General features: G+C 27.6%; 2 protein-coding genes across 2 annotated transcripts in view; both read right to left on the reverse strand.

Moving 5' to 3' along the window:
* Positions 1-1,202: 1,202 nt before the first annotated feature.
* Positions 1,203-13,761, reverse strand: LOC112639591 (protein sevenless-like). The gene is made up of 6 exons (XM_025414128.1): positions 13,710-13,761; positions 11,954-13,087; positions 10,634-10,729; positions 10,233-10,450; positions 9,482-9,952; positions 1,203-1,580 (listed from the first exon to the last, which is right to left on the reverse strand). The coding sequence occupies exons 1-6, from the start codon at positions 13,759-13,761 to the stop codon at positions 1,233-1,235; spliced, it is 2,319 nt and encodes a 772-aa protein (XP_025269913.1). The 3' UTR covers positions 1,203-1,232.
* A 186-nt stretch (positions 13,762-13,947) lies between these two features.
* LOC112639592 (proto-oncogene tyrosine-protein kinase ROS-like) overlaps positions 13,948-16,163 on the reverse strand; it is an 85,848-nt gene continuing 83,632 nt past the window's right edge. The window contains exons 2-3 of the mRNA XM_025414132.1: positions 14,161-14,481; positions 13,948-13,978 (exon numbers count right to left, since the gene is read on the reverse strand). Coding sequence (XP_025269917.1) covers positions 13,948-13,978; positions 14,161-14,481 — 352 coding nt within the window. The remainder of the gene's footprint in view (positions 13,979-14,160; positions 14,482-16,163) is intronic.

A 16,163-nucleotide genomic window follows, 5' to 3' on the forward strand; every position in this document is an offset into this window, starting at 1 on the left:
AGACGAGTGAGAGAAAATTTCATGCGCAGAATTGCTCTATGTTTAGAAGAAAATGGTGGTTATATTGAACAATTATTATAATTTATTATATAATATTTAAGGACCAAAAATATTTTTTATTATAATTTCATTATTATTTTTCATTTTTTATTATAATTTTTTTGTTTAAATTTGTTTGTTAAATTTTATTTACATCATTAATATATGTTAATATATACTATTAAATATAATTAAATAAAGTGTAATAATCTAAATTAATAATTTGTTATAATCTATGTTAAATAACGGATAAACTATGTAGAGAACACACATTCCCTATATATTATATTCTCTATATATTATTAAATGTATTGTATCTATATCATTAAATTTCTATATATTATTATAATCTATATTATTAAATATATTTGATCTATATTATTAAATTTCGCAACTGTTTACTATAACAGAATGATAAAAGTTGATTTCCCTTTTTTTTTACTCTTCGCCGAATTCGCATTCTAATCTTATTCTGTGAGCCCAGTAAAGCATGCGCTTGATGGTGGGCAGTCAAGCAACTAGACTTAAAGTTGTGCATGTTGCGAAAACGTACGACTGCATGCTTTTGTAATCATCAATATAATTTGAATATATAGTGAGTAATTAAATAAAAAGATGTAATATATGTATATACTTATCACGAATGATGCAAAAAGTTCATTCATGATAACTGTTATAAAATCAAAAATAATTATATTATTATATTATGATAACTGTTATAAACTCAAAAATAATTATATTATTATATTTATATATTCACAACTAATTATAGAGGATATTATTCGCGTTTTCTCTTTCACTCATAATTTTACATCAGTTTGTAATTATCGGTCATATATAATGTCGAAAATTAATTATATTCCCATGTACAAAAAAATTTTGTTTATACATATACATATAATCACAATCATTAAATTTTGCTTCGATTATTCAAAAAAACAAATTAGATATATCATTATATTATTTGATTTTGTACAATCATGAAAACGGATATTTTTTAATAATAATCAAAATTGTATAAAAAGTAAGATTACAAAATTTCTTTAATTTTCATTGATATATGTAACATTAAGATTAAACCTAAAAATAATCAGATCAGAATCAATTTAGAAATATCTTAGAAATATTTTTTCTACATTAAGATTTATTGAGTCGTTTGGAAAATAAAATAAACATTAATTTAAGTATATCGGCTAAATAGTATCGACCGGACTCAGTAAGGCATCCTCTACGTTCTTTTCTAATGCTATAATATTTTTCAGACAAAATTCGAAATTTGGTCTAGCATACGCTGCACTCCAGCAACTTAGCATCATCTGGTACAATGTTGACGGACAGTTAAGAGTCATCGGCAACCTGCCTCCAGCACGTACATAATTTATCACTTCTTCATTAGTCTTGGCACTATAAGGTTGCTCACCCAACGATGTAATTTCCCACATTAATACCCCAAATGACCAAACATCACTTTGAGAAGTAAATATTCCCATTATCAAAGATTCGGGTGCCATCCATCGAATAGGAAGCAAACCTTCTCCTTTCTAAAACATGATTTAAACAAAAATTTAATTTTCTGATTTAAGTTGTTCATTTCTAGAATGTGTGCAAAATCGAAAACGTTAATTTATCTCTTGCTACTCTGGTAGAAATTGAAATCGGGCCCTGACCGGGTTCCTGGTTGCTTTTCCCGATTTGAAATCGGGCCCTAGCCAACAAGCCCGGTGTGGACCCGGCCAGGGATGTAATGATTTGCCAAGTTGGGTTCCTAACTGGAGAGCCCAGTCGGGCCCCGACTGCGGTTCCTAATTAGGAACCTGATCGGTGTTTTTGACCGGGGCCTGATTGTGCTTCTGTGCTTGAACCTGACCGGGTTCTTGACTAGATTCGATCGGGCTTTGAATCACGAAACGATAATAAATTGCGAAATAATTTTTTTAAAGACATACAATTTTGAATGTATGAATTATATTTATTTTTTGTACTTTTAACATATATATAATATTAAAATGAAACAAAACAGCAATCCTTTTATTAAGGTTTTTTCAGGAACTTGTTTTTATGCAGTAAGCTTCATGGCTAAATCTCTACTTAAATATTGTTTAACCATTCGCGTAATTGATTTTCCGGATTCTCCCGTCTGATCAACACCAAAAGTTGCAGAAGATAACTCTGAAAATGAAATTATACATGGAAAATTTGTTTGCACAATCCGTTCGAGTTTGTTAAACAATGTTTGCTTACAAACTATTCCTGGCATCTTTCATTATTTGTCAATGTTTTATTGAGAGCTTTTAATTGTTTCAATATTTAACATATGGTAAAGTTGAATTATATTTTACTATATGACAGCAATAAGTTCTGTCATTCTTTTTGCTTGTAAATTATTGTTTTGTTGGAGCATCATCACAACGTCTGTCAACTGATTATGGATTATATACTTTTAATGTGGAATCCATGTCATCCACTTTTTATTTAAGTATTTTTAGATCTGTAATTTATAAATATATATATATTTTAATTAATATTATATAGAGTGTCTAATATTATTACGTGAAACATCTTCTATAAGTTATATCTTATTATACTAAGACTATACTTCTATAAGTATATCTATTTTAAAATATACTATATATTATCTGGTAGAACTTTGTCTTTGTATTTACTATTATTTATGAATACGTCCAAAGCATCTGAGCGATCCAAATTTATATTCACATTAACGATTGGAATAGAGATTCTTTGGTAAAAAATAAAAAATTAGTATGAGATTATAAAAAAAAAAAAGAAAAAATGGAAATAATAAACATAAATCCACTGAAAAATGTTATCTTTTCATATATACACACGTGATTTTTTAGGTGGTTAATTTTTTTTTACTAAATTCTTTGTTCATTTTATTCAGCCTAATATTTTCGATTTTGCAGTCATCCTCACTAAAAATTATTTATAAAGAAAAAAAATCTTAAAGTATCAAAAATTGTTGAAACGATTAATTCGTATTTTATATATAATCTTTTTTTTTGTAGCCCTTTATTTTCAGAAATTATAGGAGTATGAGAATGAATCTACAGTTTTTTTGTCAAGTTACTTAAAAACGTTTCTACAAAAACACAAATTAAAAAATACTTTAACAAATGACGATTTTGTGTCAAAGGAAATAAACTGACATAATTATAATCTACATCTATACATACCATAAATATTAAATGATTTGACCGTATCCAGCAGTAATATTACAATCTCATTTTTTTGAAAGACATTTTATTTTAAAGTCTCTTTCAAAGCGTGTTGTCTTCTTCTGCTTCTGTTCTTCTGCTTTCATATCAGACGCATGTTTTTTTTCTGCAGAATATGTAACTTTTCCATTGCATCTGAATATGTTTCTAGATTATAAAATAAAATTTTTATTGTTTTATTTTTTGTTCAATAAAATATTTGACCAATTAGATTTCTAATTTATAATTGACCTGCAACTTTTATGGAACAGGGATATTCCGACCAACTTTCAGGAGCATCAGCATTTAGCCCTTTGAATGATTAATTCAAAATTTCTTCGTTATATATTAAGGCGATCATAAATTTTGTCATAAACTTTCCTTTTTTTGATTATTGAAAGACACCCATTTGTTGAGAACATGTATTGAATATCTATTGATTGTGATTTTAGACCACGGTTCCTAAATTCAATTATAAGAAATCTTTCTTATTATTGTTGTTTTTGATTAATTAAAAAAAAGCAATTATTAAATATAAATAAAATAATTAAAAACGTTTATAACTTTAAGAAATGTGTTATTTATATAAAATTATATAAAATTATATGACTAATGTAAACCGTTATTCACAGCTTAATAAAAAAAGATTTGACACTATGTAATATCTATGTGTAATAACGTACCGGATTTTGAGAATCACTCATTTTATAATTATTTTTTCGTATCTTGATTAATTGTGATATTGAATTTATTCGTGTAGCAATGGGATAACAAAAACTCGAAATCTTCCTTCTGATTGAAAGTTCAGACATAACTTTATAGCTTTGTTGGCAATTTCATTAATGGAAATTTGAACAGACGATGATGCATGATTATGCATCTCCCACATCCTTAAAGCCGATGAATTAATTGGAACAGTAAATATCGGTTTTTTTACATTCCAAACACAACCTTCAGTCATTATTGGTTCATGATAAATGATTCGGCGTATTTCCACTATTCTGTTATCTTGCAGAATGACGAAATTATTTGGTGGTTTTATTGACAATAATGATTATTTGTATTGTAATTTGATAATTTCATTATTTTTCATTTTTATAATTTTGAATGTATTTGTCAAAGGAATTGCTTTTATAACATATGACTGCTCGTGAAGTCGTCTACAAAATTGAGCCAACGGCCGATTTGGTGAACGAATCAAAGACTTTATTTTGCCCAAATAATTTTCAAACGGGAAAGCTGTAATCTCACTTAAACTGCAACCTGTATTCAGAACATCTTCAGATACATGGATTAATTGATGCATATTCAGTACTACAGCTTTACGTCCGTATAGAGATGATAATTGAATAACAAACTGCTTGAGATATTCTTTAGCTATTTCTGTGTGAGTAAATGCTGTTTCGTTTGACCATAATAATCGCGAGCCTGCAAAATAATATAAAATGATTGTACATTTGTTCATTTAAAATTTTCTTGAATATGATGCTCCCGAGATAAAGTGCAATTAATTTATATTCTGTAGCTTTGTAGCGGGGCAAATCTGTTAATGGTCGACACTTTCTGGGAAACTCATCAGGTATTTGTTGCTTTAGATATTGTAGGCGTCGAGAAATTTCATTTTTGCTTGAGTGACTTAATTTGTCAAAGAATAATTCTATTAATTTTTTCATTACTCCGAGAAATCCAAGATGCATATAATCTAATATAAACGATGAAATCATATTTATAGGTGGCTTTATTAATAATAATGGTGATGCGCCTAAATGATGATCGGGATCTTCAAAGTTTCTAAACGATTCATCAGATCGCAGATCACAGTTGGATTGTAAATAAACTGTTGTTCGTTCAACTTTTACACCCGTGATATTGCAACGTTCACTTGCCTTGAATGCTGTATGGCTCACTGTTGATTTTATATATGCTCGAGCTAATGTATCGCAAATAAAACCTTTAAAACATAATTTCAAACGTATTCCGGATATGATAATATCATCTTCTTGCATTCTATTTAGCTCGGCGACAAATTCACGTAAATACTCATGAGATTGTTTCGGTTTACAATTACCCGAATATATAGCAATTACAAAAGGTTCATAAAGTATACGAGCCGAATGTATCATACCTAAGATGGGCCAAAAGCATTTCGTGCTAGATTTGAAAAGTTGAACTCCGTCAATGTTTACAAAAAAATCTAATTTTTTTTCGTCAGTTATATCAACATTTACGCATTTTTGTAAACCTTGAGCAATCCCAATATATACAAATTCTCCAATTGAGCCATCTGCATCTTCTATTTTCTGAATATTATATTTCGCATTTGTCGTACTTAAAAATGTTTTGGCTGATTTTGGCAAATTTGGTTTCCAACTTTCTTTCAATATTAATAGTAGTTCCGTCAGAGCAGTATGATTAATTTTATTTTTTAATGCCCATTTTCTTAAATTTTCAACATCAATGTCTTGTTCTTTGTCATCCCTTTCTTTATCTTTGTCATCATCTATTCCTTCTTCAATTTCATTTTCTTCAAAATAATTGGAAGATTGATCCGTATCAGATTTATAATTTACTTCTTCTTCAATTTCATTTTCTTCCAGATAATCGGAAGATTCCGTACTTGACGTATAACTTTTTTCTCTTACAACAGTCTCAAATTCTGACTTGCTATTCGCCTGTAAATCAAAATTGTCAATAGTGCTTTCAATGGAAATGTTACTGCGAGAGCACGACTGTTGATTTTCACTGCAATATTCTGATTTTGAAGGATTTTCTTTTTTTAATTTCATCACAGCACGATATTTCCGTAACCTAAGGCGATTTAAGGTTAAACTCTTATTCTTTTTATGATTCATTTTACTTTTACACTTTCACATACAAATTTACGCGTAACAATTAAAAACTTAGATTTAGTGAAATCTTACGGAATAACAAACGTGTTAAAAACGTATATAAAATAACGCGCTCAAGCTCGTATATATAACCACACTTACATCAATCTGTCGTCTGTCATCACTTATATCGATCCGTCATTGATAGTTTTTGTTATCCCGTTGCTACACGACGAAATTCAATATCACAATTAATCAAAATACGTACTGGAAAAAATTTGTCACGAAAAAAACAATTATAAAAATGAGTGATTCTCAAAATCTGGTAAGTATTATACAAATATAGTAGATACGTAGTGTTAACTCCTTTTTTATTAAGCTGCGAATAACGTACATTAGACATAATACATTAGTCATAATATAACCTTATATAAATAATATATTTTATTAAATTATAAACGTTTTTAATTATTATATTTAATAATTACTTTTTTTTAGTTAATCGAAGACAATAATAAGAAAAATAAAAAATTTCTTATAATTGAATTTACAAAACGTGGTCCAAAATCAAAAAAATCAATAGATATTGTTCTTAGCAAATGGGTGTCTTTCAATAAAAAAAAGGGAAAGCTGATAACAAAACTTATGGCACCGCCTTATAACGAAGAGGATTTTGAATTAATTATTCAAATGGCTAAATGCAATGCTGATGCTCCTGAAAATTGGTCGGAATATCCTGAAAATTGGTCCCTGTTCCATAAAAGGCGTTGCAGGTCAGTTATAAGTTAGAAATCTAATCGATCAAATATTTTATTGGACAAAAAATAAAACAATAAAAATTATTTTATAATCTAGAGACATATTCAGATGCAGTAGAAAAATTGCATATTCTGCAGAAAAAAGAATATGCGTTTACATCTGATTCCAATATGGAAGCAGAAGAACAGGCTGCACGCTTCGAGAGGGACTTTAAAATAAAATGTCTTAAAAAAAAAATGACTGAGACTGCAATGTTAATGAATGCGGCTAAATCAGTAACTAATATTCAGGGTATATAGATTATAATTATATCAATAAATCTATTTTCTTTGACACGGAATTGCACGTTAAAGCATTTTTTGATTTGTGTTTTTGCAGAAACGTCTTTGAATAATTCCGCAAAAAAAATGAAGACTCATACTTCTATTATGTCTGAAAAGAAAAAGCCATACAAGAGAAAATTAAGTAATGATATAAAATACGAATTAATCGTTTCAATAATTTTTCATGCTTAATGATTTTTTTTCTTTATAAGTAATTTCTAGCGAGGATGACAGCGAAGTCGAAAATATTAGGCCGAATAAAATTCACAAAGAATTTGACAAAAAAGATCAACCACCTAAAAAATCACGTATGTATATAAAAAGATAACATATTGTGAATTAATGTTTATTGTTTCCATTTTTTCGTTTTTTTAAAATAATCCCTTACTAATTTTTTATTTTTTAAGAATCTCTATTCCAATCATTAACGGATAATGCGAATATAAATTTGAATCGCTCACATACTTTAGACGTATTCACAAGTAATTGTGAATATAAGGACAAAGTTCTACCGGAGAATGGTATATTTTAAAATAGATATCTTAACTTATAGAGAATGTGTTCCATGACATATTAATATTAGATATATAATATTAATAAAAATATATAATATATTTACAATATACAGATATAAAGATAATTAAACAAAAAGTGGATGATATGGAGTCCACATTAAAAATAATCCATAATCAATTGGCAGAAGTTGTTACGCTGTTGCGCCAACAAAGTAATAATTTACATGCAAATGGAACGACAGAACTTGCTTTCACCGTAAAATATAATTTAAGTTTAGACAGGACCATGTCAAACATTGGAACAATTAGAAGCTCTCAATGAAGCATTGACAAATGATAAAAGATGCCAAGAACAGTTCGTAAGTGAATATTGTGTAACCAACTCGAATATATTGTACAAACAAATTTGCTATGTATAATTCCATTTTCAGAGTAATCTTCTGCAATTTGGTGTTGATCAAACGGGAGGACTCGGAAAATCAACTACGCGAATGATTAAACAATGTTTAAGTAGAGATTTGGCAATGAAGCTTACTGCACAAAAACAAGTTCCTGGAAAAACATTAATAAAAGAAATGCCATTTTGTTCCATTTTACAAAGTAATTGAAACTATTGAAAACAACTTTTACTCTATTAAACTTATTTATTTACAAATTTAACTTTAAACAAAACTGTAAACAATTTACTATGCTTTTCAGATACTTTGAGAATTATTTATAAAGATATAACGAAGAGCAATTCAATTATCAAGGCAATTGGTGACGTTTTAAGTAATGCTAAAGATTGGTTTCCGGTTAAAGAACGGTTTCCGTAAAAAAAGGCAAAAACAAACTAATGATAACGATGATGCTAATAACAATGATGCCAATAGCGATGATGAAGAGACAAATAATTAATATAATAATATATTAATAATAAGAAATATGATTATAGTAATAATAATAATTATTATTAAGAATTTTAAAAACTTTAATATTATATGTTAAAAAAATATGTTAAAAAAATAAAACTTGTGTAAAAAAAACTTTAATTTATAATGTTATATCTCTTATTTTTTACATATATATGTAAAAATATAAAAAATAAATATAATTCTTACATTCAGAACTGTATGTCTTTAAAAAAATTATTTCGTAATATTTATTATCGTTTCATGATTCAAAAGCCGATCGTGTCTAGTCAAGAACCCGATCAAATTCCAGCACACAAGTTCAATCGGGCCCAGGCCAAAAGTCATGATCAAGTTGCTGGTAAAACGAATGTAGAAAAATATATAAAGTATACAAACGAATTCGTAACTACACTTATATACCAATCTGTTATCTGTCGTCTGTCGTCATTATATCGATCTGTTATCTGTCTATATTTTATAACTCAATAGATTTTGATGTTTTAATATATTCATTATTATCGCTATTATTATTTCTCCCGCTGAGACACCAGATCGACTCACCTGGTTTATACAGACTGGGCTCCCGATCGGGTTTATCAATTCAGGATCGCCTGATTTGTGCTATTCGGGCTCCCGATCGGGCTTCTCAACTCGGGATAGCCTGACTTGTGTTAATCGGGTTCCCGATCGGGGCTCGCCGAATCGGGATAGCCCGATTATTCCTGACCGGGCTCTGGTTGGGAACAGAGAATGCCCGATCGAGTTTCTACCAGGGTATATATAAATAAAAACTACTTATATTCTATATTACTTAAAAAAACAATACATGATACTATTATAAAAAAATAGAAAGTATTTTTAGAAGAATTCATTTTTTAATTATTAACTTTTTTCCATAATTATATATACCAGGCGATAATAATCATTCTTGATCTCTCTAGCTAGTCCAAAGTCTCCAATTTTGATGACACGATTCTCTCGATTTCTCGAAGATACTAAACAATTGCGACACGCTAAATCTCTATGTATGAAACGTAACTCTTCCAAATAGCAACAACCTCGCGCAACATCTTCGCACATGGCGAGCAAATCTTGCAAACGCAGAGCAAGCGAATCTGACGCTTGCAAATTTCGACATTCTCTCAAATATTTTAACAGATCTCCAGTTTCTATCAATTCCAACACTAGTAACGGAGAATCTCCATCTAAACAAACGGCCAACAATCTTAATATATGTTTGTGTTGAAAATGACTCATAAGCTTGGCTTCCTTTAACAATTTCTCTTTCTCATGGGAAGAAGCATCTTTTCGAAGCGTTTTTATTGCAACGGATATCTCTGTGCCCGATTTTTTTAAATCCTTCACCTTTCCTTGATACACCTGCAAAATATTTCACACAAATTTACATTCGTATTTTATTGAAAAATGTATAATTTAATGTCAAGTAGTATTTTACTTTATATTTTACTTTATATTTTACTTTATATTAAATAATTCAATGAAAAGTATATAATAAAGTACATGCTTGTTTTCTCATGTAAATTTTATATTACTTATAATCTGTTTAAAAAATTCATGTGATTTATATCTTTATTAGAAAATACGTATCTGTTAATCCAAAAAATAATTTAAAATATTGCTTGAAAAACTTAATTTTTACCATTCCGAATGCGCCGCTACCAAAATGTTTCGTAAGTGTAATTTGATTTCGTGCGATTTTAGTTATCGCACATTCATCCGGGTTATAATGTACCATAGGACTGTAAATCATATTGAATTGAGTGTTCCGGTAAGGTACTTCAGGTAGAATCGCCAATTCTACATCGGTCATTGTAGAAGACATAAATTGTTCATTATTACCTCTGCGTTGACGATACACTATTATAAAATTTCGATTTAATTATGTAATAATATGTATTATAAAATTTACTGTATTTTAGAAAATTTATACGTTTAGTTTTATATAAATAAATTACTATTTTCAATAAATCTCTAGATATTATATCAGATATATATGTATAATCTACAATTCAAGTTGACATTTATATCAAATATACTTACAACGATAAATGTAGAAAATGCAGATTATAGGAACTATAACCAACATCAATAATAAGTAATATTTATTCCCTATTATTCCAGGAGTGCTCGGAATATCTAGATTAAGCAAAAATATAATTTTAATATCTTCGTGTGTGTATATTTTTACAAATTTATTTTTACTTATAACTTTATTATAAGATTTAATTTTTTTAAATTTTAGATTCCTATTCATATCCAAAAAATATCAGCACATATTATAATATCTATCAATATTATAATATCTATGCAGCACAACTACTTCGCAACAATGTTGCAATATTACAAATTGCAAGGCAACATTACGAAAACATTGTAGAAATATAATTTAACAAAATGTGAATTAGATATTAGCAATATGATATTCATATTTTGAAAACATTTTAAAACTATAACACTCTTTAATTTATCTATAAAAATAATGTAATAATATATTTTTTTATGTCTGTATATATGCGATGCATTTTACTTTTTTGCAAAAGTCAAATGAATTATTGACACAAATAATATCGAGTAAATATAATTTAAGCTACAGATAAGCCTTGCTATTTTTTTATTAAAATATAGATAACATTTTATATCAATGTTACTATATATTTTATGATATATTTTCACTTCATGTACGAATACGATATTAATCTTCAAAGATAACATATCTTTTTATTATATTAAGAATATATATTATTATATCTATCATTATATTTTTCTATGCATTTTTTTTGTACTTTTTATAAACAAATATATGTAATTATAACGAATTTTTAAAATTTTAAAATTTTTAAATCAAAATGTAATTAGGAATGTATAACTAATTCTATAACTAATATATAAATGTGTATAAAATACCCATTATAAGAGTATATAGAACATTTAAAATAAAAAAAGTGATTCGTAACTAATAGTTTAGAGCAATTTTGTATAAAAATATAACATTTTATTTTATATGATGTTATGTTTAAATATAATTTTGCAATATATTAGATATCATAAACTAGTATTTATATCAAGCTTTTTAATTTAATTAAATGTTTCCAAGATATTCATCCATCAAAAACAAAAAATATTTTATACGTAATGTTATTAAATAGATGCAATAACATTGCATTCTTTCCAGTATATTAAACTGTAATATTGCTAAAATATTTCATTGCAACAAGCGAACACTTTAACTTTATCACAATCTTATAACAATAACTCAGCAAAGTTTCGCATTCGATTTACAATATTGCAATGTTTCAATGAAATTATTCTTCAATATATCCGCAATCTTATCGTGCTGTATAGGTATTTTCATTTGCTTACCACGTTTGCTACCACGTGTTGAAAAAGTAAATCTTTCATCAGCCGGCCATATAAAAGTTTCCTCATATTCAAGATATCTCAAGCGAAACTTGTATAAAGTTCCCGATTGTAAATTTTTGACATAGTATATTACTTTATCTTTATAATTCATTTTAAAATAATTCTTTGTTTGCCACTTTTCTGCTGCAATATCTTTGTACTCTAGTGTAAAAGAGATCGTCAGATTAATGTTGGAGATCCACGAAATGTTCATGCTATTTATGTTGATCTCGCTCAAAATAATATTGTTTGGTTCTGAGAATATGTGAACGATCTCGTTTAAACTCTCGTTGTAGAAATCGCTGAAATTACTTGGATATACACGCACGTATATCAAGTAATCTTGTATTGGTAGCGACAAGTTAATCTTTGTGAAAAATCTGCCGTCTGCCATACGTTTCGGCATATTAATAAATTGTTTGCTCTTTTGTTGCATGCCGTTCACTAATATAACTGACTTCCAATGCACTTCGTAGATCAGGTCCGCGCAGTTTAATTTCTTGGATGGCATCCAATGAACTACTGCTATAGTAGGCGTCAAAACTAAAACGCTTATGTTTTCTGGTGCATTAGGCTTGCTTGAATTTGTTTTTACTGATATCATATTCGAATCGAATGGATTTATTGATAATTGATCAAAGTAAAAATTGCTTAAAGTAAACTTCAAGTTGTACTCTGTAAATGGTGTTAAGTTTTGAATCTCGTAATGTCGCTCGCACGTCACATATCGCAGCACATTGAATTTCTCAGACTTGTTGAGATTGTTGCCTAAACAGCTTACAGAGATAGTATATATAGTAGTTGGTAAATTATATTTTTTGCATCCACTCTTTACAACCGGCTCCGGAAGATTCACAATGATGCTGTTTGTTGTTGTATTCACATTCTCAAAATTATAAACTTTCTCGTCAGGTGTCAGGCATCTCATTGGAGGATATGGTTGTAAAGATTGATCAAAGGTGTGAATTTTATAAAATTTCTTATTTTCAATTGGGTATATTATCTTTTCAACATATTTGTCTGCATTTACGCTCTTGAGACTTGCATATTTCTTTTTCAAAACATAAAGAGAAGATTCACCCCAATAATTATTTGCTAAAATGTAAATGTTTTTTTTATCAATCGTCATAGATATGAACCTGGAGATATCACTTATGTTTTTCTTGTGTAAAATCTTACTGCATATAGAAGCGTTAGTGTCTGTCACAAATATGCAACTAGAAAATAACCAGTAAATTAATGGCTCCTCATTATTTATGTTTTCAAATATTATTTTATAAACATATGTATGTTCATCATGAAATAGGCACAAGGATGTATTTATCGAAACAATTTGCTCAATTTTTTTATCAGGATAATATTTTTTTATATTCTTTATATTTTTATATTTCTTTATATTTTTTATATTCTTTATTCGCCCGATTGTATGATACGTAATATAAAATTCTAAAAAATATGTAATAATTTTACTCTCATTTTTACTTTCATTATAAAACATTATTTTAACAGAAAACACAAATTTGTTTGTAGTAAAAATTCGAAATTCTTATAATTATATTATAACCTATTATTTTTTTACTTAAGATCTTATTTGTAAAATCACGTAAAATTATAGAAAAATTACAAATATGCATAAATCTTTAATAGAAAATTATTTTTTCAGGTGAACGGTAGTAAACGTACCCCATAGACGGTGACATACTTAAAAAGGAAATACTGTCTGATGATTTGACAATCTCATCAAATTTAATTATGCCATTTTCCCACATTGTTAAGTCGAACTTTACAATATAATTGTAGGCTGATCGTCGATAGGTGAAATATAGATTCCTTGCTAACCAGTCAATGCAGAGATTATATAAATATAGTTTGAAGCTAGTTATTTTTGTGATATTATTTTCATTAATCTTTAATGTCATTAGGTTTTTTTCGGTACTCCAATAAATTCTATGTTCTTATATCGAATAAGCGACATATTCTACATATCTGAAAAAAAGGAACCAATTATAATTGTACAGTAAAAAGTTATAATTAAAATTTCTAATTTTATAGTTATTACTGCTGTAATGTTGATAATAATAAACATATGCATAATAATAATAACTTTAATTTTATACTTAGTGTTAAAAATAATTTATGATAAATATAACTGTTTTTTATCAGTGTACCCTGACATTAAGGTATTAGTAATTCTTAAATCCACGTCCAATATTTTCATATCTAGATCCGTTGTGAGTAATAATTTAGGTATTGGATTTTCATGTGTAGTCGACACATTAATGAAATCCGTGTAAGGACCAGCAACAATTTTAGTATGCGCACGTACTCGAAAATAATATGTTGTGTTAGATGTTAGATTGTGCACAATGTGCTCCAATTTTGTAGCTGTGATATTTTTATCATCGCAGGTTTCTTTAAAATCCTCGAAGAAAAAACACTGCACTTGATACACTTGTATTATTTCATCGACAAATTCTGGTTGGTTCCATCTGTAAAAACATAAAATTTTAGCAAAACGAAATGAAAAGGAAGGCTAAAAGAACGTGGCGCAAGAGCGTAAAAAAGTCGAAATAATAATAAAGACTCTGAGTAAGAGACATAATATATTAATAATCAGTCAGATATAAAAATATAAAAAATATGTCTGAAAAAATTGATTCGAGTGAACAGAAAATAATACATACGTACGTTTCGATCTTTTCAAGATCTTTTTCAATGTTCGAGATGTCGTTAGAAAATAAATTAAATTAAATTAAAATTAAATTAAAATAAATTAAAATAATAAATTGAAATAAAATTTGAACCATTTTATATTTTAACAAAATTTTGAGAGAATTATCATTTTGATTTTATTTATGTCGATAAATTTAAGAAAAAGAAAGAATAATGGAAGAATACAAACTGAGAATTTAGATTTCTTACCTCAGTGTCACAAAAACTTTTTCTGTAAATTGACTGTCGAATTGTACAAATGCTCTGAGAGATATTGGCTTGCTCAAACTGGTTTCTAAAGATTTTAAGATCGTACACATTAACACAGTTATATATAAGATTAAGTGGATTATCTCAGTAAATCAGAAAGAACAATTTAATCTGAAAATAACGGAAAGAGAAGAAATAAATACACTACAAAATATGGAAATTAGTATTGAACTTTAAAAAGATAATATAAGAATTTTTTGCGTCATTTAAGATTTAGAAAAGTAATCGTTAATTCATGGCGAAAACGAATAAATAATTTTTACTAAAATGACAAGTACTTTTCGAAAAATTCCTATAGCTTAAAAAGTCAGAAGTATAATATTTGTGACTGCTTTAAAACAGAGTAATATATTAATAAAATTGATTTTACCTTAAATTATAACAATTTTTATGTAGAATGTTATGTTTATATTATGCTTTTCTGTTTCTTTTTAGGGCAGAATTAGAATTTATATTCTTTTCAATACTGGAAGATATTTTTAGATTTGATTGCCATTCTCTCTTGAATTTAAATTATATTTACACTTTTTTATCATAGATTTTGTTATTAATGTTTAATTTTTTTGCAACTTACCGATAAATTCTGGAATGATAGTAATATTTCTGAGTATAACTTCATCGACTTCTCGCTTATTTCTCACAGTACTATCAGAACTTCGGTCAGATTTGAAATTTAGTATATGATGCTCACTTTTCTCGGACATTGAAATATCCTTCATAAAGTGTAACATACGAAAAGAATTAAGTGAATATCATTGAGGCGATTGTTTCTGGCTTTTAATGATAAATTACATAATATATAAAATTAAACAAAAAATTGCCATTCGTTTTTGGTTTACTTATTAATACCGGTTTGATATATATCATTTCTAAATGATATAAATTGAATGTGATGTAGTTTTATTCATATCATAAAATCTATTTTATATTTATTTTTTTTTAAGGCATCTTGTATATCAAACATACTCATGTCAAAAGGAAAATCAAAAATAGGTTAACGAGAGTCAATGAGAATTCATAACAGCTTTTGTCAGGTACAAACGAAAGTGTAGCTCTTTGCAATTATTAAAACAATTTTGTCTAACGATTTGATTCATTCTCACGATAGGTTAGTTAACTTTATTCAATTATACCGTAACGCATATTTCTTTTTAAAAATTTGCCGATATATTAAAGTTTTATTAATGTT

This window comes from Camponotus floridanus, unplaced genomic scaffold (genome assembly GCF_003227725.1).
Source record: "Camponotus floridanus strain SB8 unplaced genomic scaffold, Cflo_v7.5 scaffold110, whole genome shotgun sequence".
NCBI classification, from domain to species: domain Eukaryota; kingdom Metazoa; phylum Arthropoda; class Insecta; order Hymenoptera; family Formicidae; genus Camponotus; species Camponotus floridanus.

What these genes read in the sequence shown, in the direction of transcription:
- LOC112639591 (XM_025414128.1), bottom strand. Translation starts at nt 13,761, where the DNA reads ATGTGGGAAAATGGCATAATTAAATTTGATGAGATTGTCAAATCATCA. An exon ending in GATTGTCAAATCATCAGACA is followed by an intron (nt 13,088 to 13,709) that starts GTATTTCCTTTT and finishes TTTACATTTTAG; the next exon opens with CAAATAATTATTGGGGTGAA. An exon ending in CATTTTCTACATTTATCGTT is followed by an intron (nt 10,451 to 10,633) that starts GTAAGTATATTT and finishes ATTTTATAATAG; the next exon opens with TGTATCGTCAACGCAGAGGT.